The 21,846-nt window shown below is 42.9% G+C and overlaps 2 protein-coding genes and 1 long non-coding RNA gene across 4 annotated transcripts in view; 1 reads left to right on the top strand and 2 right to left on the bottom strand.

Moving 5' to 3' along the window:
* Positions 1-3,740, bottom strand: part of LOC147754572 (uncharacterized) — a 45,328-nt gene extending 41,588 nt beyond the window's left edge. The window contains exon 1 of the long non-coding RNA XR_015316385.1: positions 3,634-3,740. This is a non-coding gene — a long non-coding RNA (uncharacterized LOC147754572). The remainder of the gene's footprint in view (positions 1-3,633) is intronic.
* On the top strand, positions 574-11,517 carry LOC111253632 (uncharacterized). Of its 2 annotated transcripts, none has more exons than XM_022813341.2 (3): positions 574-3,965; positions 9,495-9,869; positions 10,229-11,517. In XM_022813341.2, the coding sequence occupies exon 1, from the start codon at positions 769-771 to the stop codon at positions 1,972-1,974; it is 1,206 nt and encodes a 401-aa protein (XP_022669076.2). In that variant the 5' UTR covers positions 574-768; the 3' UTR covers positions 1,975-3,965; positions 9,495-9,869; positions 10,229-11,517. The 2 variants fall into 2 exon arrangements, with proteins under 2 accessions (XP_022669076.2, XP_022669075.2); XM_022813340.2 differs by having other exon boundaries at positions 9,491-9,869.
* Positions 11,518-11,958: 441 nt separating this feature from the next.
* On the bottom strand, positions 11,959-20,896 carry LOC111253633 (uncharacterized). The gene has a single exon (XM_086974043.1). The coding sequence runs from the start codon at positions 13,413-13,415 to the stop codon at positions 12,312-12,314; it is 1,104 nt and encodes a 367-aa protein (XP_086830169.1). The 5' UTR covers positions 13,416-20,896; the 3' UTR covers positions 11,959-12,311.
* Between the last annotated feature and the right edge of the window lie 950 nt (positions 20,897-21,846).

The raw sequence follows: 21,846 nt of genomic DNA, 5'->3' as shown, positions 1-21,846 counted from the left end.
ACAACAACAACAATTAAGCGACAATGATCCTGTACAAGTGCTGAACTGCAATAACTGCCCCTCTCTTATATACCCCTCTCTACTCAATATCACCGATGCCTTATTTGCCTATTGAACAAAAAGTGCAAGAATAGCTTCTTAAGTCCCGTTAGTTTGCCATCGAACGACAAAGGTACAATGAACAGAACAACAAAAAAGTTTTCCCTTACAACGAGATCTCAACAACATAGCCGGCCTACCAAACAGACCGGGACCACTGTTGCTTTTTATTCGACGAGTTCGTCTCAAGCAAGCTTTGAGCGCATGGTTCAGGTACAATACGAGCAGGTTGGTTCAACAGGGAGGTTGCACCGAATCTCGAGAACTCGGTTCTCGGTCAGGAACGATGATGCTCTAGTGGCCTGGTTAGCACAACTAGGACCTCGAACTCTATCCGCCGCGAAGGGAGGAGCCAGTGACGTCACGGGTTCGAGGTCCGAAGCCCCACCTTGGCGCGACAACTTCGCAAGGGAAAGGGAATTCGGTCCTGGTTCTCTGGGTTATAAAAGGAAATTGCTGACTTTAAAGCTTGTCACCCACCTAACCTACTGACTAAGCGACAACAAACTTAACGAGGTCCGCACAATCGGTGGACAACGCGAAGGACAACAGCGTAAGAAGACTCATAGGTGAAGCTGCGTTAAGTGATCACTAAGCGGCATTTTCTGTGTGGACTAGATATTGATTGTTACGCCGTCTTTTACCTCGATCGCCTAACGTCAGGTTAAAATGATGATGTCCCCGATGCAAATGGGGCCCATGGGTCTCATGGGTTCAATGCAGATGGGTCACCTAATGGCCAGCCAGATGTCTCATATGGGACAGATGGCAGGGTACCAGCAACAGCTCAATCAACAGGCGTTCAACCAGCAAAACAACAACTCAGGCAATGACTCCAGTAACGGCCATGCCCTAAATAGCAATGGAGCCATGGCCTTCCCTGGTGGCTCAATTCAGTCGTCAACACAGGAGCAGCTTTCGTCTGTAGCAGCATCGCCCCTCGCCTACGACGTTTCTGACGATAGTGCACCCTCATCTCCAGATAACATCAACTCAAGTGTCACTTCGAGTGCTTCTTCCCCTTCGGTGAATCCTCAAAGCCAATTTGTTGGTTCATCACGCCGAGGTCCAGACCACATTCGACGTCCGATGAACGCCTTTATGGTGTGGTCACGTGCCCAGCGACGTAAAATTGCTCTGGAAAACCCGAAGATGCACAATAGCGAAATTTCACGACGTCTTGGTTCCGAATGGAAGGCTCTGAGCGAAGAGCAGAAGAGACCATTTATTGATGAAGCCAAACGGCTGCGCGAGCAGCATATGCGTGATCATCCTGAATACAAATATCGTCCTCGTCGCAAGCCAAAACCAGCGGCTTCGGTAAGCCCTCCTATTGGCGTCGGCGCGCCGCATATGCCAGGTCAGCTTAACGGCAACCACAGCAGCGCCAACAATAATAATCAAGCCGGCTTCCCTAATGCTAACGACATCACCGGCATGGGCTCGAAGCAACAGGACGTCATGTCGCAGATTCAAAACAGTCCCTACAATCCGTTTACATTGCCATACATGAACTACATCGGAAGCCAGCTCAACAGCTCATCGATGCGATCTCCAGAGTCAACCTACTCGTCTTCGGATGATATTAAGGAGTCATCACTGTCGCCTCCACCGGTTCACTCATCTACCAACCCCTCTATTTCAGCGCAGGACAACAAGAACCAGCGGAGGGACTCTCTCTATTCTCTATACGCGCAGTCGTCAACTGGCCCGATATCGTCCCAGGATAGCAAGGCGAATTTGAAGGATTCGCTGTATTCGATCTATGCACAATCAGTAAACCCTGTTATGGGATCGTACCCGTCCGTAGGTTCAATGGGTTATTTGCCCGGCTATACGGGCTACTCAAACGCCGCTTCTTATGATTACTCCTAACGAACTTAGATGTCTGTCAAGTAATTTGGGCCACTTCGATGCTCATATCATCACGATCGACCTGCTTAAGATGGATCTTGCTAAATCAAAAACCTTAGTCTGGAACAATGTTAGCCCAGTGAGCAATAGACGTTGCCTTAAAGTCAATTTATTGAGAAAGCGTTCTAGAACGGTAGGTGTTTTTCCTGATTCTGTAGATAAACCGCTTTGAAATTGGCCGACAAAGAACGCTTTTTCACTCGCAGACCTATAGAATATAATATGTATAATGATAGATATTTAGCAATCGATTATCGTGCGAATATAAGGTTCTGCTATCTCGTGTAACTTATTTCTCTAGCATTAACAGACACCGCGTGACATTAGCCAGCCGGCCGCACAGCAAATACCAAAATGTACATAGGCGAAAAATAAACGGCGTTGAATTAATTTCTAACGGATACGCAACGTGTTTTCGATTGGTGGGTATTGCGTTTAAAAAATACTTTAATGTTTATTCTATTTTGTGTTCGGCTGCCGATCCTTTTTCGCCGGGTGTCTGTGAAAGTGAATGAGAAATCATTTAATTACGAAAACGATCCGTCCTTTTTTAGAACTTCTATTATTAGGCATATTGACATCCATATCCACAAGAGTCCGATTTTACCAAAATCATTTTATTACCGTCCACGTCCGCTACGCTACCTAAAAATCTAGTATATCACGTACGAGCTATGCTCACAAGACATGTGTTGTCATGAACTCAAACGTATTTCAAGATTTTACGATCAAATGTCCCTCTGAACGTTCGAAAAGCAAGACAGGTCAGTACTTTTCCTGACATTTAGGAGGTAGTAAGCTATTTGTGTTTATAGTAGGAATTATACAGTACATTTTCTTGGAGGACACCACTTTTCACCAGAAAGCTTCTTTTACTGGCTTTATACCTTGTCGTTTGTGTCACAGGTCTTGTAGTACAGGTATTAACAAATAATTAGGCGAACCTTTAGATATGGGGGGATGGCCAAGGTATGTTTTGTAATGACAAGCGAAAGTTTCAATCTTCAATTCGTAGTCCTTTGACATATTCAACGAACAGCTAATTGAAGTTGAAAAATATTAACTCACCACACATCCGTTCTTTGGCACGCAGACAAATGGAAACTTTAACGAATAAGTTAAATCACAAAAAGCAAAAAACTAACTAGAGAAAATATTACCTAAAGAAGAACTATTTGTATTTTTACGTAACTGTTGCAAAAAGCCTATTTTCTCGGCCTATTTCATTGGCAGTAGCCAATAAAAATTAAAAACGGCAATATTACTAAAACTAACCAATTCTTACTATGAAAGATGCTCATTCTATAGAGAACTCTGTCTGTTTTTCGTAATTTTTTTTAGATATTTTCATGCTATCCCGTTCATACAGTCTTTCAGAAGTCGACTTTCGCTACTATCTGGTGCCTTCGAATGATCTCAGATCAAGTGGACGTCAGGCGCCGTGCTCTAGAAATGCGACCTATTTTACTGGCGGAAATAGTCAGATGGCTAGTTCATTTATGGCCGATCTGTACGTATAATCTTACAACTTCGGCAGTGTCGTCCGAGCCAACTTCCAAAGGGGTTTTGTCATGTACTTGCCTCGGGAGAAACGCATAGAATCGAGATGAAGATGCATACCGCAAATATCTCTACCGTATGAATCCGAAGCTGGCGTCCTCCTGTAGACGTGTTTGGATTCAACTGCTTAACGACTGACCGTGTGTCCTGACCAAAGCACTTCTGCTTCGCCTGTGGCGCCATCTGTGGCAAGCGACCAAACTAATTGTATTGTAGTATGTTTACATCTATACCACTTTTACAGCGCCGATTTCAGTGTTACATTAAAATAAGTGTCAGCATTATACCGCTAGCCAGTGGATAAAAAAATCTAATATTCAATGTATATGTTGGAGAAAAACTCTGCATCTTTTCTGGATTACTTTGGCCATTAGTTCTCGATCGTTTCATATGTAAGTTGACCACAAACGGATCGTATGTGGAGGTAATGACAAGCAAACATTTAGCCTGACCTCTTCGTACAACGTCCTGTTATAAATATGTAATTTGCGAAAAATCATTAATGTGTCGACCGGATTTGAGGAGGTCAAGTTATGTCTAGCTAACACGCAAATTTAGATATATGAAATTATCCGACCAGGTCACAATGGAGATAGACATGTGGCTGTTGCTCACATGAAACAGCAGCTAATGTGCCGCAGTAAGTGTCCATACAGTCAATTGCTTACTAAACCACGGTAATGACTTGGAGATTTCAGCAGTAATGATTTTGGATAAGCTTCATCTATGGCTATATACATAAAGAAACGTGTTAGGCGGAAACGTAAATCTAATCCTTAGGTTTTTAACTGGACAAGATTTCTTAAGTGGCATATACCATATGAAGGCGCCATCTATATGAGTGTCTTTACTTCAAAACTGATAGAAAGAAGTGTCTTATTTAGCTTTCTAATAGAAGAAGAATCTTCTATTAGAAAGCTAAATAAATTGCCTCTCTCAAATGGAAACACAAGTTAGATAATGTAGAATTGGTATACGTAGTTTGTTAACGCTATAGTGCCATGTTGAAATTGTAACTTGTCAAACACAGCTCAGTGTATCTTCAGTGTGTGTGTCTGTGTGTCTGTGTGTCTGTGTGTGTTACGGTTGATAATGTCCGCCCGTCTGGTCGACAATAAAGTCCGTTCCTTGCCTGAGACGTTGACGTGCCCCAAGCCGACTCGAATGATTTTAGTCTGCTATTATATTGTATGCTCACGCACTAAATAAGAATAGTGACGGCTTGTGTTATTTTTGCTTAACTGATGGTGTATGACACACCTTTAACTTACGCTACAACAGATACACCCTGATAGCTTAAGAACTTTATTAGTTTAAGTACTTATACCATAACACAATCAAATCTCGTTACAAGCACTCGGTATTTGTCCTCTTGTTCTTGTTAGCACGCGCTTATGCTGAGTTTTGCTCGCTGCGAGAAACAGCTGTCCAGTATGAGACAGAAGCTTTGAGTGGTCGGTAGACAAATGCTACTTCCCCTGTGAGCTGCAAACAAAAACACGATCGTGAGCTAACGTAGTACAATATCAAAACAATAATTTTCTATGAGAATTGATAGTGATATCTTTGTAGCGGGTACCATCTCGATCATTGCTCCTATAGCGCTTCACAAACTCTCATATACTATCATTTTTTTTCATCGTCCAAACCCTGTAATGACCGAACCGCGCGAAACCCATAGTATGTGCTGCGGCTATACCATAAAGAACTATGGGGGTCCCCCATAAAGAACTATGGGTCTATGGATTGGTGGCCGCTTGGAAAGCTGTGATCAATAAGTTAATTTTAAACTTATTTGTATTTCGACCTGCTGTGTACAGCCGTTATGTGCAAGTACTACACATACGATGCATAGATATTCGATTGATTTATACGTATTCCCCCAAGCGAATTGCTGTTCCGATTGTGCAAGGGGTTGCCTTCGCACCTGCCCTAATACTGGATAGTTCACTTGTGTATATATTGATTGATGATAGCTATCGTCCGTACTATATATGGTTTAATTTCGATAAGTGATACAACGATCGATTATATATCGCTGCAGACTGGTCGGCAAACGAAGTTCATCTAGAGGCCCGTTCGTTCGGATTGCTCCGAAAAGTTGAAACGTACAAATAGTCATACCCGTTCCATACCATTCACAGTTCCATAAGCGTAATCGCTAGGAGATCACTACTGCTATCAACTGTAAACGATTCAGTCACTCGTCTGGCCCCAGAGTGCTATGTTTATATAGTGAACTAAGTATACTGCCACGTATGCAATAACACAGCGAAAATCCGGCTCAAGTTCCAGCAAAGCGATGACAATGTCTGATGAGTTGGACGCTAACGTCACGCGCTGCTAGCGCATCGATGACGTCATCGCCATCGACACCGATTACGTTGATGGGCAGGCAAACCGAATGATATTTATCACCGTTATCAGTAATTACAGAGAAGATGGTTCCAGTCCTATCAGATTAAGTCGCGCACGCGTTCCGTTTTATCGCGACTCGATCGCGAACATTGTCGAAGCCCGAATCGTTGTCATTGTTTTCGTTGTTGATGATATTAATGTTATTATCGTTTTAGGCACCCCTAGCCGCTGCAGAACTTCGTTATCCTAAGAGTGCGCATGCACGCGTGCCTGCTACATGTCCGCCAGCCGGCGCCCACCCAAACTCTCCCTAGAAAAGACTGTCGCCTGAAAACAATAACAGTGACAGTGATGGCAGAACGACGCTGTCGTCTGTCGACAGCCGCTCCCTTGCCCCTTTCACGGTGCGGGCTGCTCGGTTACGCACTGTCCATTGCTGTGTACCCTGCCAATGGCCCTACGGTTGGTGATGTTGGTGTTTTGCTGTTCAACCGACGGCTCAGCGCGGGTAGTTGTTTCTGGCGCCAGTACTGCCACGATCGTCACATCGCAGCCGCCTGCCGTTCGCCACTATCTCGACCTCAAGCCGCGTACCGTGGCAAGATTCCATCGTGGCGGTCTGGCCTCTCCCTATCGGTACTCCTGCCGCTGCCGCCGCCGCCATTGTTATTACTGCTAATGCTATCGCTCAGTCACAGCCTTCGTAAGCGATTCTGTAACTGTTTATGACGTCGACCTTTTAAATGCGTTCTCCAATGTTCATACCATGCCATCGCAGCTGGTACTCAGAGCTGCTCTGAAAGATTACGGTTAGCACTTCGATCAAGAGACAGGTGTCGTTAGCGATGTGGAACTACAACTATGACCACTGTGACAACGCTGATTAACCTTTTAAGAGAACTTCCGGGAGAAGTTTGGCGGTTTCTAGTAAAATGGATGCGCTGAATCGCTCGATGGGTATACATTATACCTGTGACATAATCACTAATAGCGGCAGATTTCTAGATGCTTTAAGAAACAAGTGAGTTTAATTTGTTAGCTTATGAAAAGCTAGATTTCTGTGTTAGCGATCCGTGTCTTGCAAAAGGCTTTTTACTCGCTCCTGTCCTTGTTTGCTAATACCTTGAGTTGGTCGCATTTTTACCTACAGTGCCATCTGTATCATGGGACCGCAGACGTCGACGGCTTCGAAAGATAGCGCTAGCAGAAGCTAGAAAAAATAGCTGCGATAGCGATAAAGTAACAATAGTTAAACGTTGGCTTTACGCCCTGTCATGTTTCGGAGAATTTGCTGTCCTTAGTTCGATTGCAGTATAGATTTGCATATTACGAGAGATTTTCTACGAACAGCCAGGTTGATCTATCGATGACTGGCTAGAAGGATTCAGTGGCAGGGCTGAAATCGGCTGTTTCAGAGTTGACAGGTTCTAACCTAAACAAAAAAAAAAAAAAAGGTGTAACATCCGTAGATGAAACGATTTTGCTATTTGATGGAATCATGCTCCTTTGATTACTATCTGCTTGTTTGTTTGCCATCTGTACCGGTACTACTCCACAGACATGATGATAGAATGGTCATATTTACTTTGTAATCAAGACAGAGAGATGCATGAACATCTCATTCTTTCTCGTAGTAAAAGAGATACTTTGCCCTGCCGAGATATCTGTCTTAGGAATTTATACGTAGAGGCGATTTAGTTTCCACAAAAAACGCTTGTTAAGAACTCAAAGCATGCAACAACAGAATGATGCAAATAAAATACTTAGTAATGATTCTACGATGATTTTTACTTGACTTACAATACGTAGCTGCGTTTTCCCCACGTATCTTTTCCTAGTTCATCAGTAAACGGGCGATCATCTCTCACTAAATAATAATACCAATGCTCTCATTTGTTAGTAGGTGTTCAATTTTATAGTAAAGGTTACTTTAGAAGCCTCTAGAGCTGGCCAGATCGAGCACCTATACTGATTGGAACTGAAAGGTAGCAGGCCAGGTCTGACTAACGCGCTGGACAGCGGCATTTGCACAATTCGTAGATTGACGTCATTTGCCTGTATCTAAAAAAGCGTCTCATTTCAAACGCTACTAATGACACGCGTGCCGTTTGTTTGTCCAGCTTTTAGGCCAGCTGTAATGCGGACGTGAGTTCGTATCGCTCTGTAATTATTACTGATATATTTGCCCATGTCATAAGATTACTAGAGCTTGCTGGATCACCAAGCATGTTGCTATAACCTCGGCAGAACTGCGATAACTTAATGAGAATTTTTACAGGCGCAGCTATAAGGCTTCGTTTTTTGACAGAATTTTTCCTTGTGTCTCACGTCTTCGAAGGTCACATATATGTATTGCGTGGTGAGCACGGTATGCCCGTTCAGTAATGTTTTTGCTTGTCAATGAGTATATCAGAGTAAAGAAGCAGCTCCGAGCGTAGGTATTCACCAATTAATATTCTTTTTTCATGTTTTTGACAAACTTAAATAGTTTTTGCAATTTTTATAATGCTTTGCCAAATATAGTATTACAGTGGAAACTGGGTAGGTGCCTAAAGAACGGCAGTGAATTGCATAGCACCTTGGATGGCGCAGCTTAAACAGACATCGATGCTTATGGGGTAATCCAGACTACATGCTCTTGGGCTTGGTTACATTTAATCAGACGAAATCCGTCATGACAGACGGATTAATCGTTAAATTTTCATAGCGACATTGTTTATCTGATACTGACAATCCGTGCTATGGTGCTATGGTGCTATGGCTGTGCCGTGATCGGTAATGGCCGTAATTTTCAGTATAGGAACATTCGACTTACGATAACTTCACAAACGGACGAATCATTGGCTTTGTGTCACTCAAAACACTGGAAAGTATTTTAGGTTGGCGGATGGGTAAATTTGGCAAGTAGGAACTTGGTGTTGATCAACACAACTGAAGTTTATCTAGACAAAAATTGCATCGCAGATGTTGTACTTCGTCTTCTGAGATGCCGTTCCGCAGATAATGGTAGTACTCGTATTTGTACAAAGATCGTATTTGTAGCTGGGGACGACCTCATATTTCCAGAATTGACCACAGCTACAGAAACAGCAAACGTGTACTTTTTTTTTCCTTTTTCTGTCGATTAAAGCTGTTGTTTTGCTCGGGGCTAGAACATCTAACTTCAAGGAACTGGCTTCAATGAATGACCTGTTGATTATGTTATTATTAGATGAAACAAAACACATAAGCTTGATCTTGCTGGGCTTATAATACGCTGTATAAAAAGTATATCGGCTACATAAAATGTATGCGTCACTGGTTTAACATACAAATATCAAATACAAAGAAGACTGTGTGGCCGTCAAGTATTCTTTAAACTTTCGCTTCCATACACTATAACCGGATTACAATGGTTTTACAAGCGTAGACATGTGCCGAGATATTTGACATAATGTAATGACCTGTACTCAAAACAAACTCGTACCTCTTGCTGTTTTAATCACAGATAGGTTACCACCTCAACCTTGAAAAAGACTTGAGTCGTATAATACAGAATTTTGATTCGTATGCGTTTCAGACAGAATCGGCGTCAGAGCTCAAATTGAGTTGACCACATTAAGTTCCAAACGATGTAATTCGGCGATGGTAATTCATTCAGGTTGCTAGGACCTCCTATGCTAAGGTTCTCGCTCCTAACCTACCTAACGAGCGTCTGACCGTTTCTCTACGCCTTAAACTGGATGTCCTTGTAATACCCCACGTACACACGATGCCAGGCTCCTCTTGGGCACAAAAGTTAAGCGGCTCCACCGTACTGTTTGGGGTCGCTTTGGTGTGCTTCGTCGTCGGCTGGATCATGAAGTTGCAAGTGCTCGTCACAATTGCTTACGCGCTTTTTATCGTCGTGGCACTGATGGGCTTGTACGCTTTATGCTTCACGACCAAGCTTTCAAAAGGTAAGTATGAAAGACTGGGTTTAGATTAAAATTCGGAAATATAAGAGGTCAATAATGTGTTGAAGTACTGGAAATTTTGGAGGTTATGTCGGAGTTTACGCAGTTCTCGCAGGATGTGCCTGCCCATGCTCGAAACCTTGCGTGTGTACAGGGTCAATCGGTCAAAAGTTTTTCACCATATATACATTATTAGTTTCACTCGGATATGGCAGTCTATCATTGTGTAACAAAATTAAGCTTCACGTAATCATTGTGCTGTTACATTTCGTCGAGCCTCCCCCGTAGTGTATATAGGTTTGTTGCCTACGTAGGCGTGTTTTTTATGTGTTTCGTTCTGTTCCTATTGTTTGCCACTCTAGGTTCAGTAATACCAAATGGTCCTACGCATACAACAACCATTCACGTGAATCCGCAGGCGGATGTCGGTGAAATGTATCTGCCGCAGACGAACGTCGTCCTGTCGCCGGATTACACGCAGTCGGCCACTCCGGGATTTCATCCCATACTTATAAACGATCAGCCCCCATCATACAACACTGTAATAAAGTCGTCCTAGGCAGGGATTCATTCCTGACGCTAACAAATTGTCCTTATGGTGCAACCTATCTTTTAGAATTCGGAGGTACCCGTTGTTTCCTCAAGTTGTTGCTTTTGTATCTCGAGCTGTAGAACGAGATGTCTCTACAGCAACAGGTAAGGGATACATGGCTTCCACATGTTGCATTTGGTAGCTAAACACCTCTGTGGGAATGGTCTGCGTGTTGTAAGAGCTTTCAGAGTGGCGGACAACTCTCAGTAAAACTACTATAGGATCATTGTAAAACTGGCCTTTTTCATGCGACCTGAATGAATAATGCACACAATAAACGTTAACGCTAATCGTCAAAAATCACTGAACCCATTTTTGGTCTGAATCATTTTTATCGTTTACTGGCTTTTTCTTGAGAGGCGATATTCTCACCTCACAATAAGTGCGTGGACCCTTTATGCTATTATGTTACGGTTACGCGTGAGCGTATTTTTGCTTTATATATGCATTGTTAATACAAAAGGTTGTCAGGACAATTGGTAAAGTAAAAAAGCGTGGTTTCAAGTTCACAGTTGGGCGTTCCGCCGAACCTTATGTCAGCTTTGATACGATCTGCAGCAATTTTAGTCTCAATGTAGCATGACTCTTTGCTTATGTTATAATCCCACTTTTCGACCAGGCCACTTTTGATATATTGTGGTATAAATGAATCAATGGCTTTGAAGTGCGCACCCAGCGACGGGTGGTCGGAGAGGTCACATAGTCACAACAAAGTTGAGAGATGCATATACGTATGGAATCTCGTTTTCTTTAGACATTTTATATCTCAGACTAACATTTGCGGGCGTACGATTTCGTTGAGGTTACTGTTGTTTATAGACAAGGAAAGACAGCGCCCCAAAAACTTAGAGCGCATCTACCTCAAAGTTCAAGCCTTTTGATTACCAAACGTTTGTAATAGAACTCCGGAATGAGTGCTATAAACAACCGTCTAATATGAGTTTACGTCAAAAAGTTGTCAAAACCTGTATTCTCACCATTAGACCTTTTATAACCTCCAATTGTGATAAACGATGTTTCGTTAATGAATAAAACTATAGAATGATGTTGAGTCTAAAACGGTTCATCTTGTTATAAGTTAGTTATCAAAAGCAAAAACATAGAAATAGCTGACTAGGAAACATACCGCGCGATTTTCAAACTGGATGAGATATTGATATCTCAGAGATATGATGTTAATTAATAAGACGCTTTGATTAAAGACATATGTGATGCTCACTACCCTTTCACTTAGCAATAAAACGTGTGATGCGGTAGAGTTAGTTTCCGAATAGGACCTACGTAAGTACGGAATAAATCTAAATTCGAAACTCAGTTAGAAATGTAAAAAGGAACATTAAGACCCAGCAGCGAATTGAAGCCGAGACTTACGATTGGGAATCCGGCGACCCACCAAACCCGCCATCAGAGTAGCTAATTTTGTGTTAAAATGGTACTACACATTCAGTTGATTAAATCAATACCTATCGTCACAAAAAGCTCAGAAACAATTCGAACTGATACTCGTAATTTTCATTTCTCCTCTTTATTTGACAATATCAAGTAGTACTGTTGTATATATATATATATATATATATATATATATATATATATATATATACTAATTATTGTAAACAGGTATATGTGAATCAATAAATTATAAATAAATAACATTTAATACATCTCATTTTCACTATGTACATACAACACGCTTAAGAACAATTCCTTAAGAAAGAGTTTAAGGCAGCTTAGGTTATTGCTCACAGGGGGATAACGTTCTTAAAATCAAGACGAAGGCTTCTCTATTATTATAGAAGAAAGAGCTGAAAAAAGCAGTGTCGGTTTCACAGGGAAACGATTTTGACCGGTGACCTTCAGCCCGAGTAGTCATATGATGGGTACATGCCACTCATTGAAGAATAACCGTAGCCCATGTTTAGGTTTTGCTGATAGAGCTGGTAAAGCTGAGGGTCAACTTTCTGGTCCTTAAAGGCCTGCTGAGCCAGCGCAGCTGGCAACGGTGGGGGTGAGTCTGAAGATTCCTTGGCCATTTCATCACACGACGAGTAGGCCGATTCCGGTGTACGGGGCTGAGGTGAAGCTGATGCAGAAGACGAGGACGCCTGATTTTGCATCTGGGGTAGACCCATATAGTTCATATAGGGAAGTGTGAACGGATTGTAAGGACTATTCTGGATATGTGACATCATGTTTTGTTGTTTGGCTGTCACGCTGTTGATGTCGTTGCAGAAACCGGGTGAACTGGCGTTTATCTGGCCGGACATAGTTTGAGCTGTGACTCCGATGGGGGACGACGCAGCGGGGCCAGCTGGCTTTGGCTTTCGGCGTGGCCGATATTTATATTCGGGGTGATCCCGCATATGCTGCTCACGCAATCGCTTGGCTTCATCGATAAACGGGCGTTTGTTCTCTTCCGTCAGTTCCTTCCATTCGTTTCCAAGGCGTTTCGAGATTTCGCTGTTATGCATTTTGGGATTTTCGAGCGCGATCTTGCGCCTTTGCGCTCGTGACCAAACCATGAAAGCGTTCATGGGTCGCCTGATATGATCAGGGCCACGACGAGAAGAGCCCACAAATTGGCTCAAATTTCCCATCGATAATGAATTCGTCTTGGCACTAACACTGGCTGGCGACGCAGGTGCACTATCCTCTGAGACATCGTAATCGAGAGGTGAGTTTACCAGTGCGGGCAACTGTTCTTGGTTCGAATGGGTCGGAACACCGGGGAACGCCATGGTATTCGCGCTCTGGGAAGGCTGTTGACCGGAGCTATTCTGAACATGATTGTTTGATATACAGGAAGAGTTGTTCGACTGAAACGATGGCTGACTGAGTTGCTGCTGATAGCCGGTCATTTGGCCCATATGGGACATCTGGCTCGCCATCAGGTGACCCATTTGCATGGGACCCATCAGACTCATAGGTCCCATTTGCATCGGAGGCATCATCATCTTCATGTAGGATTCAGAAGGTGAGCACTGGCGCAAACTAGTCGTTGGTAGCAAGTTGTGTCGGTGGCTGAGACTCACTGTCACTTTGTGGTACTAGATCTTGCAGGACGCATACACGTTTGAGCAAGCTGGCTAAACCGTGAGCACCAACTTCTAGACTGAAGTTCCTGGTGAAGTGCACTTTACTATATGCAACCTACCTCCTCTCCCTCGCTAGCTCCAGAAAGGCGGAGCCTGTGACGTCACGAAGAACCCCGGACCTTAACCTTCAGGTCTTCACATTATGATGGGGTGGAGATGCTGAAATGAAGCTCGCAGCGTTCTTTAGACTCTTTTATGGATGATCAATGCTATTTGCAGCAGGAATAGATTACTCTGTCCGTAATGTACACCTACTATGTACAATGTAAGGAGAAGCAATAGGCGTAGTGGATACTGGCTCGCGGCCATCCTATTTTCAGCAATAGTTGAAAGATCCAGAAGCGAGTCGAAATTGTCGATTGAGTTTGCTTCGTGCTTTGTAGCCTACAAAGCGTAAGATGACCGGACAACCACATCGGCTTGCTTCAGACGACTGCAGTTGTTTTGTTGAAAATTATAGAAATCGATCGCTACGACGTTAGCCCTCAATTGGAACGTAAATACACGATTTCGTACTCGAAATTGGCACACGTCGGCAGCCGCTTTTGTGGCATAATAACAATGATACGGTACAATCAAACACTTTTTATTAACCCCACGGCAAATGCAATAGCACGAATAACAGTTTATATAGATTTAACAGGTAGACGGTACAGACGAGAGCGATCTGGAAACATTTTGGGTGTTTGTTATATTGTATGCTATATTAATGTGCTTCAACGAAATAGTAGTAATTAATAATTAAACTATACTTATAAACCCTCATCCGAAGCAGGAAAACAATAAGGTTTTGAAACTTGTCCTGTGTTCTCGGCTACTAATTTAGCTCCGCTTCATAATAGCTTCAAATTTATGTACACAATGTTCGCTATGAGGCGATTATATGATCGCTACGAAATTTTACAGGCTCACCTAGGCAACATCTTAGTAAGCCGAGTATTCATTTAAATTGACAGTCAGGTAAATGTTATAAAAGGCAAAACGTATTAGAGGCAAAGATAGTAATTTTTTTGTTTAGATCACACGTGGTTGTACACAAGCTGTGTTCAATAGAACGCAAAGAAAAATCGATCTATCAGCTCAGTGGGGCCCTATTGATATTTCGACTTGTTACTTAACTTGCTACGGATGTTCCTGTCTTCATTTAGGAACAACTAATTAGCTTGAGCCGATCGGGGATGCAAATGATCAATGAAACCATGATTTTACGGGTGACACGCCGTTTCCGCTAGAAGCACGTACTCAAAAGCCAGGAAGCTATTATGGCCAATCACTGGCAATAGCCAGCAGTCCACGAGCCCAATGAAGCTGCTTGCCATTGCTGTATCGCCTAACATTTCCCCTATTTTCGCTTCAGCCTTTCAGTAGCCGCTCAAGGGACGCTTGACGGTGCAGGTTGCACTTAGGGTGCTCGCATACACCTCACTAGTTGGCCCGTGTTCAATTCTACCCTCAATTCCCTTCGGCGCAGGCACAGCGGGGTGTTCACGGGGCTGGGGATCGTCGAGTGACACCGTCCGATCTGCGCAGGGCTGAAGATGTCGAGCAGAGCGATCCGACCAGAGCTAGAATGCAACGGCACCCCGTGGGACGCCAATCGATCGCGTTGCTTTATCCTTTCTCCTATCGTGTGCAATGACCGTTGCAATTGGCGCACCATGAACTCGAGGTAGTTTCGAAGTTCGAATGAGTTAAGATAGCTCCTTTGCAGTAAGGACTTCAAACTCGAATTTCGATCTTGAGCAAACCGACTTCAATGACGCTGAGGGCATAAGGTCTGAGCCAAAAATATTCTGCAGAATGGATTGCATATATGGCGTTAACGTCGGGTGATGGTGTTGACCCATTAGACCCATGACCCATTGGGCGAGACACATCTATTGATAAGGTAAGCTTTGTGGGAATGCAGACATTTTTATTATAAAATCGTTAACTTATAGGCACGCTAGTTAGATGTGCTTATGAATTGGATGGTAAGGCTCCCCATGCCTTTAATTTACACACAATTATAGAACCTTAGCTTTCGCTTTTAAGCACAATTGGAATCGTTAATTATGTCTTCCTTTGATCTAGATCAATGACTGACAAAGTACGCAAAACACTCGCTTATTTTCCTATCCCATACTTTCTGCTAGACTAGTTGGCGCTTAACAATGAGGCACCCTTAACAACTGAGTATTAAAAACATCATACACTCAGGTTGAATATTGCCTTTCTTCTGCACGTGTTTATTTTTCCATCTAGTTCATTTTTTTTGAGATAAGTGCTCAATAAACTGAAATGCTAGAGCTGAAATCTTGGTCAATTGACTGTCCTACATCGAAGGTAAATGAGACGTAAAGGAATACATACATTTGGCTTCGTAAAAGCATCAACGGCCTTCTGGGGAGGTGCTGACTATTTCATATTGTTATTATTATATTATATTCATATATATAAGTCTATCATCATGCGAGATTTTGAAATGGCCATTTTTATTTGGCTTGGTTTAGACGGATTAATTAATAGCTGCCCATTAGACCCAAGATGTGTGGTCACAATTGAAATAGTGTTCAACCTAAAATAGATGGTCTAAAGCGTTACAGATTTTAGTGATAGGTGTAAGACAAGGACTCCCGAGAAGTTGCCCTTGATGACGAATGTTTAGTCTGGTACCCGTCATTATATTCTAATAGTCCCAACTAGTTGAACTGCACTTTGAGCCACTTAATTAGATTGCACTATCCTTTTCACCCGCATAAGTGGCCCGCTTGTCTGTGCAGTAAGTTACCTAAGGCATCGCTTTCTCCTGCAATGTAGATCATAAACGTTAAACACGCCGCCGCCTTCACAAGCTCTGATCAATTTGGCTACAACGATTAAAAAGTGCTCAGAGTCTTCCATATTTCATAAAAAAAAAACCTGAATAAGGGGTTGCGTTTCAATGGTATTCATCGTTGAGGTCGTCTTAACGGATTACTCTCGCCTGTTCTTCGGGTTGATCTACGAGCGAATGACAGCTAGCTCGTTGCTGGCTAACTGAAAACCCGGCAAACAGACTTGTTGGACGCACTTGCTGAGATAGTTCCTACCCTGTCGTAAGATCTAGCCTTCGGGTCCTAGAGCAAGTACAAGTCCTTCCTGGTTGATCCTCGAACGCTTCACGTCATCATCTCTTGCTTTTGGTGTCACTGCCGACCGTCGAAACAGCCAACGAAAGATGAACGAATGCGAAAAACACACGCCAATGTCGCGTGTGTCAATATTTATTTGACGACAAAATTACAGTAGCTACACGAAAGAACGAAGAAAGAGCAAAGGCAAATCGAGTTAGCAGGCCAAGAGAGGCCACACACAGTCACAGATGGCACAAATCGTGCTCTAGTTGAGCATGATCAACAAGCTGAACAAGCCCCAGAGTAGCTGTTTACCGATTACGGGGTGTACGCCGCTGTTTTTCAAACAAAACCCTTGACTGAGTGACTGCCTGACAGGTAAGTCCCTTCTGTTTTGATGTGCGAAGTGGATTTTGTGCCTTAACTGAATGGTATCGCGGAGCGGAAAATGCTGGCATCGTCTGCTAGCGTCGAATACGAGGACGTAATGATCAATTCCTAGATCTCGCGTGCGAACGTCAACAGTCGACACCTCGAACGCCGTACTTCTTGAGGTGTAAGTAACAAACACTCATTTGTCATGGCTCGGAGATGGCATATGTTTCATCGTTGACGCTTTACGCCTCGGAAGGGAGACGGGCTCTTGGTTAAGTGGTCTACAAGTGTTAGTCTATACTCTTGCGATTAACCGATGGTGAGCTGCGAACAACATGAGCGTTAAATAAAGCATCAGGTTTGGAGAGGCTTGAAGCCTTAAGGGGTTTATCAGCGGACTTTTTCCCACGGCAAAAAACTACTCCATTTCTGATTTACGACATTGATAGTTATAGGTTTTCGGTGCAGCAGTACCCACCGCGCTAGGCAAAATTCCTCAGTAAAATGCTACGAACTACCTACTATAAAAGTCTACATTCTACACGTAAAGGGCACTTACAAGTAGGACTTGTATAAGCCAACAAATAGCCTAAACTGATGTTAAGCCTGTCTATTCGTTTTTTTTTTTTTATACCGCGTGTTAGTAAAATAGATATAAGAGATATTAGTGTTCCGCAAAAAGCAAATATTTGCTGATCGGGTCAGTATTTCGGAAAGTTCTCGGTTGCGGTCAGCCTGAACGGGGGCTTGTGTAGGATGATCTCAAGCGGCACAGTTTTAAACACATGAATGACGCGTTGATTGAAAGCTTCCGTGTTCCATGTTGGCGTCAGGTATTACCGGTTTCTTTTCCGCATTTATCGCACTCAGCATGTACTGGTTAAACGGTAAGGTGAGTGCTACTGCTCGTAATATTAGTAGCTGTCGTAGAGAAAGCCCGAAGACGGTAATGGGTGCTCTCCCTAGCCTTAGGCACACAGTCGTAAAACGTAAGTTTCAGTCGGCCAGAATGACCAGCTGAAACTAGATAGACGCTAGTTTAGTAGTATCGCACGCGATGCATTACACGGTAGGTTATCTCAATAGGCGAGTGATCGAAAGGCGTTGAATAGTCAGAACTGCCACACTAGTCAGCAGAGTCCTCATCCAATCTAGTTGTTATACTTGGAAGTGACCAGCAGTTGTCAGCAGGAGTAATTTTAGAGAAGCAACGCCGGCTGTTCTTTGTTGCTGTCGTTGTCAATTGATGACAGGACAGGAGAGGTCGTTTGGGTCAGAGCCCACGGTTGTACCATGGTGCAGGCCAGAGTTACGACCAAAAAGAGCCAAATAACCAAAAGCTCATAGCTCCATCGCTTAAAGAGGGCATTGTCGAACGCTAAGTGACAATAACGAAAAAGACTTCTGACTGATCTCCGGTTAGTGACATACGTAAGTGAGTGAAGTTAACCATGCCGACGACCGAGCTCAGTCAAATATTTAAATGCAAAATATAGCAGCAGTTCACAATATTAAGTAGACAAAATTTATGTAGTATTTATTAATAGATAATTAACGTATTTCGCCGGAAAAAAAAACGTATCTAATAATTGTCGCTCCAAAATTCTGCCGGAGCAAAAACAAAATAGCAAATTCTCTTTGCGTAATAAGGTAGTCATTAAGTAAGTTTTTACTCCGTTATGGTAATTCCAGTATTTGTAAGAACGCTGCCAGAACGTAAGATCAACACAGTCGTTGAAACATCTATGTAATGTAAAACAACTTTTGGCTCTATAGAATGTATACTATTAACATTAATTATTTGGCCCATTTTAGACGTTTGCGGGTACTACTAAGTGAATAGTTTGAGGAGGAACCCCACAACGCATATAAAGTACGGAGCCGTTGACTAATCTGACATGCAGTTAGAACATTTTAGAGAAATTTCTATCTATATTTACCTAGTATTGCTATTATCGAACGTGCGAACGTGCCTCAAATGTCAGGAATGCCCAAACAGCAACAGGACAACCGTTTTAGTGTGTCCATTGTAGTACGATAAAGCTATCGTGATAATAGACTACAGATGTTATTAGGAAAACAGGACAATATTTATGTGTGTACTCATAACGTCCAACGCCGCCCAGTCGGGAAACGCTTCCAAGTCGGAATGTCGCCGTAATCTACGAAATTTCTCCAGGCCGGTTTCTTTAGCCGGCAAATAACCCGATAACCTACCATCGCCACTGTGGCCTTTCTCCAGTTCAGATCTCTCTCTCTCTCCCACCTCTCTCTCTCTCTTCGAGAGAGATACGCCTTTCGGCTTGTTGCCTGATCGCGTACTGCTTGATGAAGACGTTGTTCAGATTTTTCGACGCTCCTGCACTCCTACTGGCCTGCGGTCAGATCAGATCGCAGCTTCCCGTATAAACATCGTTCGCTGCTGGAGCTCATACTAATGGAGCAAGAGATGCAGGGCAAACAGCTCGTGTAACAAGTAACGGCGACCATTCCTTCTTTCGATACTCGTACACATCTAAGCACAAGATAACATCGATACGCGCTTATTCTACGACGCAACCAGGCGCTTTATTACGCTTGCCATAAATTTGTCACGCGCAGCAGATCGTTGACGATAACATAACCAACAGAACCTAAAGGAATACTATTAATAAATGAGAACTAAAGAATAGGAAGTCGTAGAAGAAGCTGAGATCGTACGATGTCGAGCTTGGAAATCAATTCAGCTACGTAATTCGGAACTATGCTTACCGCAGAAATAATATGACGTTACATACGAAATGAGACTTTTTGACTGGATATGACAGACTTGACTCGAAGCATGAGAGGACTTCGCGGTATATAGACACTCAATTGCTACCGACTTGAAAATGCTAAAGAAACTTTAGGTTTTTCGTATAGCCATGCTTCGGTAGAGTACAGAGTCGCGCTCCTACCTTCGTACCATAAAATGTGTACAGTATACAAAAAATCTATTGAATTTTAAATCTAGTTTACGTACACTAGGGAAGGCTCGCACTCCTTTGAAACTGTGGCAAAAAAGGCCAAAATTTGAATTTACCTACCTTTTAGGTATCGTGGCACAGAACGTAATTGTAGTCCGGCCTGAAAAGCCAACTTATTGATTACTGTAGATTCTAATTGAAAGGAGGAAAACAACTTAAGCCTTCTGACAGCATTGTCACCTCGTAGCCCTGCTAACCTTGAAGGGAACTATTCCGAGCGAGTGCAATTGAATAAAGAACAGTAATCGGATTGAAGTACTTAACCGAAAATCACCGTGTTTTCTTACTTCTCATAACGTAATTCTTAAATGTATTGAAAATTTCTGATAAATTTCCAATATGTCGGTAATAAATCACTCGTAGACAGTACCGTATCCAAGTGCCGTAAAGTGTATAGAAGTCAACATCTGTGTTGTGGAAGGATGCATTGTTTCCATACAACCAAGCCACTGTGAGGCGTCAGTTTCAAGAATTAGAACGTTAATGGCACACCGCTGTAGCCGGTGGCTTTGTACGGGTTCGACCAGGAACCAGTCCCTAAAAGCCTTAATTGACCTGACTTTACGATCCACACAATGCAACATATAAAGACTGCCCAAATCGGGAGTAACTCACCAAGACATACCATTGTAACAAGGACAGAATAAATCATCTACCAAATGTTTCATTAAAAGTCGGTAAAAAGCTTTCAACAATGGATAATCTGCTTTGCAAATGCACACTGATATGCTCTCCAGTACATAAGCGCCAAAGCACATTTATAGGAAAGATTAGTACTTAGGTGTACAAAGGAAAAAGCGTTATCGAAAGGTCTCAAGTGAAACCGAAAGTATCATTCTTGCTTGATACACGTTTGTTTCTACGAATCGTTCTAGACATCGTGCAAGCCTATTGTGCTTAAGTGTTATTAGATATTAATATAGTTATTATAAGGTAGACAGAGCATGCGAAGTGTTTAGAGAGAAACAGCATTCTAGGGTGCTGGGTAGTATCTTGAAAGAACTTAAAACGAACTGCAGTCCTCGACACGTTAGGTATTATCCCTATAGCCGCCTGCGTAACTTTGTTGGCCATTAAAAAATTGCGTGAGCTTGTATAGCGATGACTGCAGCTTTACTACAACCACAGTAACACTTCACAGCTCGTCTCTGTTTTATGATATATTTTGTTGAACAGGTAGTCAGTGGCCAATCAAAGCGCAGCTTGGCACTAAATGCGGCCAGTATAGCTCACCATCAATAGTTGGCGGGTATGAAGCTTATCAGTGTGAACACCTCTTCGTAACGCGATGTCTTTATGACTTCACCGTCCTATCGCAAATTTAAGCTTCTCCGGTTTAAGTAGAATGCAAGTATAAAGACGAGCGACGTTCTGGCGACCAGCAATTCCTGATGTTGTCTGTGCAGCCCGCTTGACCGGCAGTGCAAGACGCTTGCATATACTCCCCTGCAGCGTGTCAGTGTTTCGATAGGAGAACTCCCGGAGAGTGACGAGGCAACGTGTTGTCATCGCTATGATTGAAGGCTGTCTCCGGACCACAAAGAGAAGGTTGTCAGTCGGCTATTTTGTTTGCGAAACCTGGTATTTTTCTATGACAACATCCATCGGGCGCCACGGGTGTCGAGAATCACATGCGGAGAAGATGAATCCATAAATGTGAAAAGCTTTTTTTGACGAGAAACAATATTCGGTTTGTCAACTGTGCCGTTGCTCACGGTTTAGCCTGTTTAACTGAACAAAAATTCACTACTGAATTAACTAACACCCCCTATAAATTGTCCGAAATTCGAATAGATTGAATAACTTCGACGTTCAAATGAC

The sequence above is a fragment of the Varroa destructor genome, unplaced genomic scaffold (assembly GCF_002443255.2).
Source record: "Varroa destructor unplaced genomic scaffold, Vdes_3.0 BEIS01000007.1, whole genome shotgun sequence".
NCBI lineage: Eukaryota > Metazoa > Arthropoda > Arachnida > Mesostigmata > Varroidae > Varroa > Varroa destructor.
The sequence above is the reverse complement of the archived record's forward strand: the minus strand, read 5'-3'. Positions and strand labels throughout refer to the sequence as shown.

Coding starts and splice junctions, on each gene's coding strand:
- LOC111253632 (XM_022813341.2), top strand. CDS start 769: ATGATGATGTCCCCGATGCAAATGGGGCCCATGGGTCTCATGGGTTCA.
- LOC111253633 (XM_086974043.1), bottom strand. CDS start 13,415: ATGAAGATGATGATGCCTCCGATGCAAATGGGACCTATGAGTCTGATG.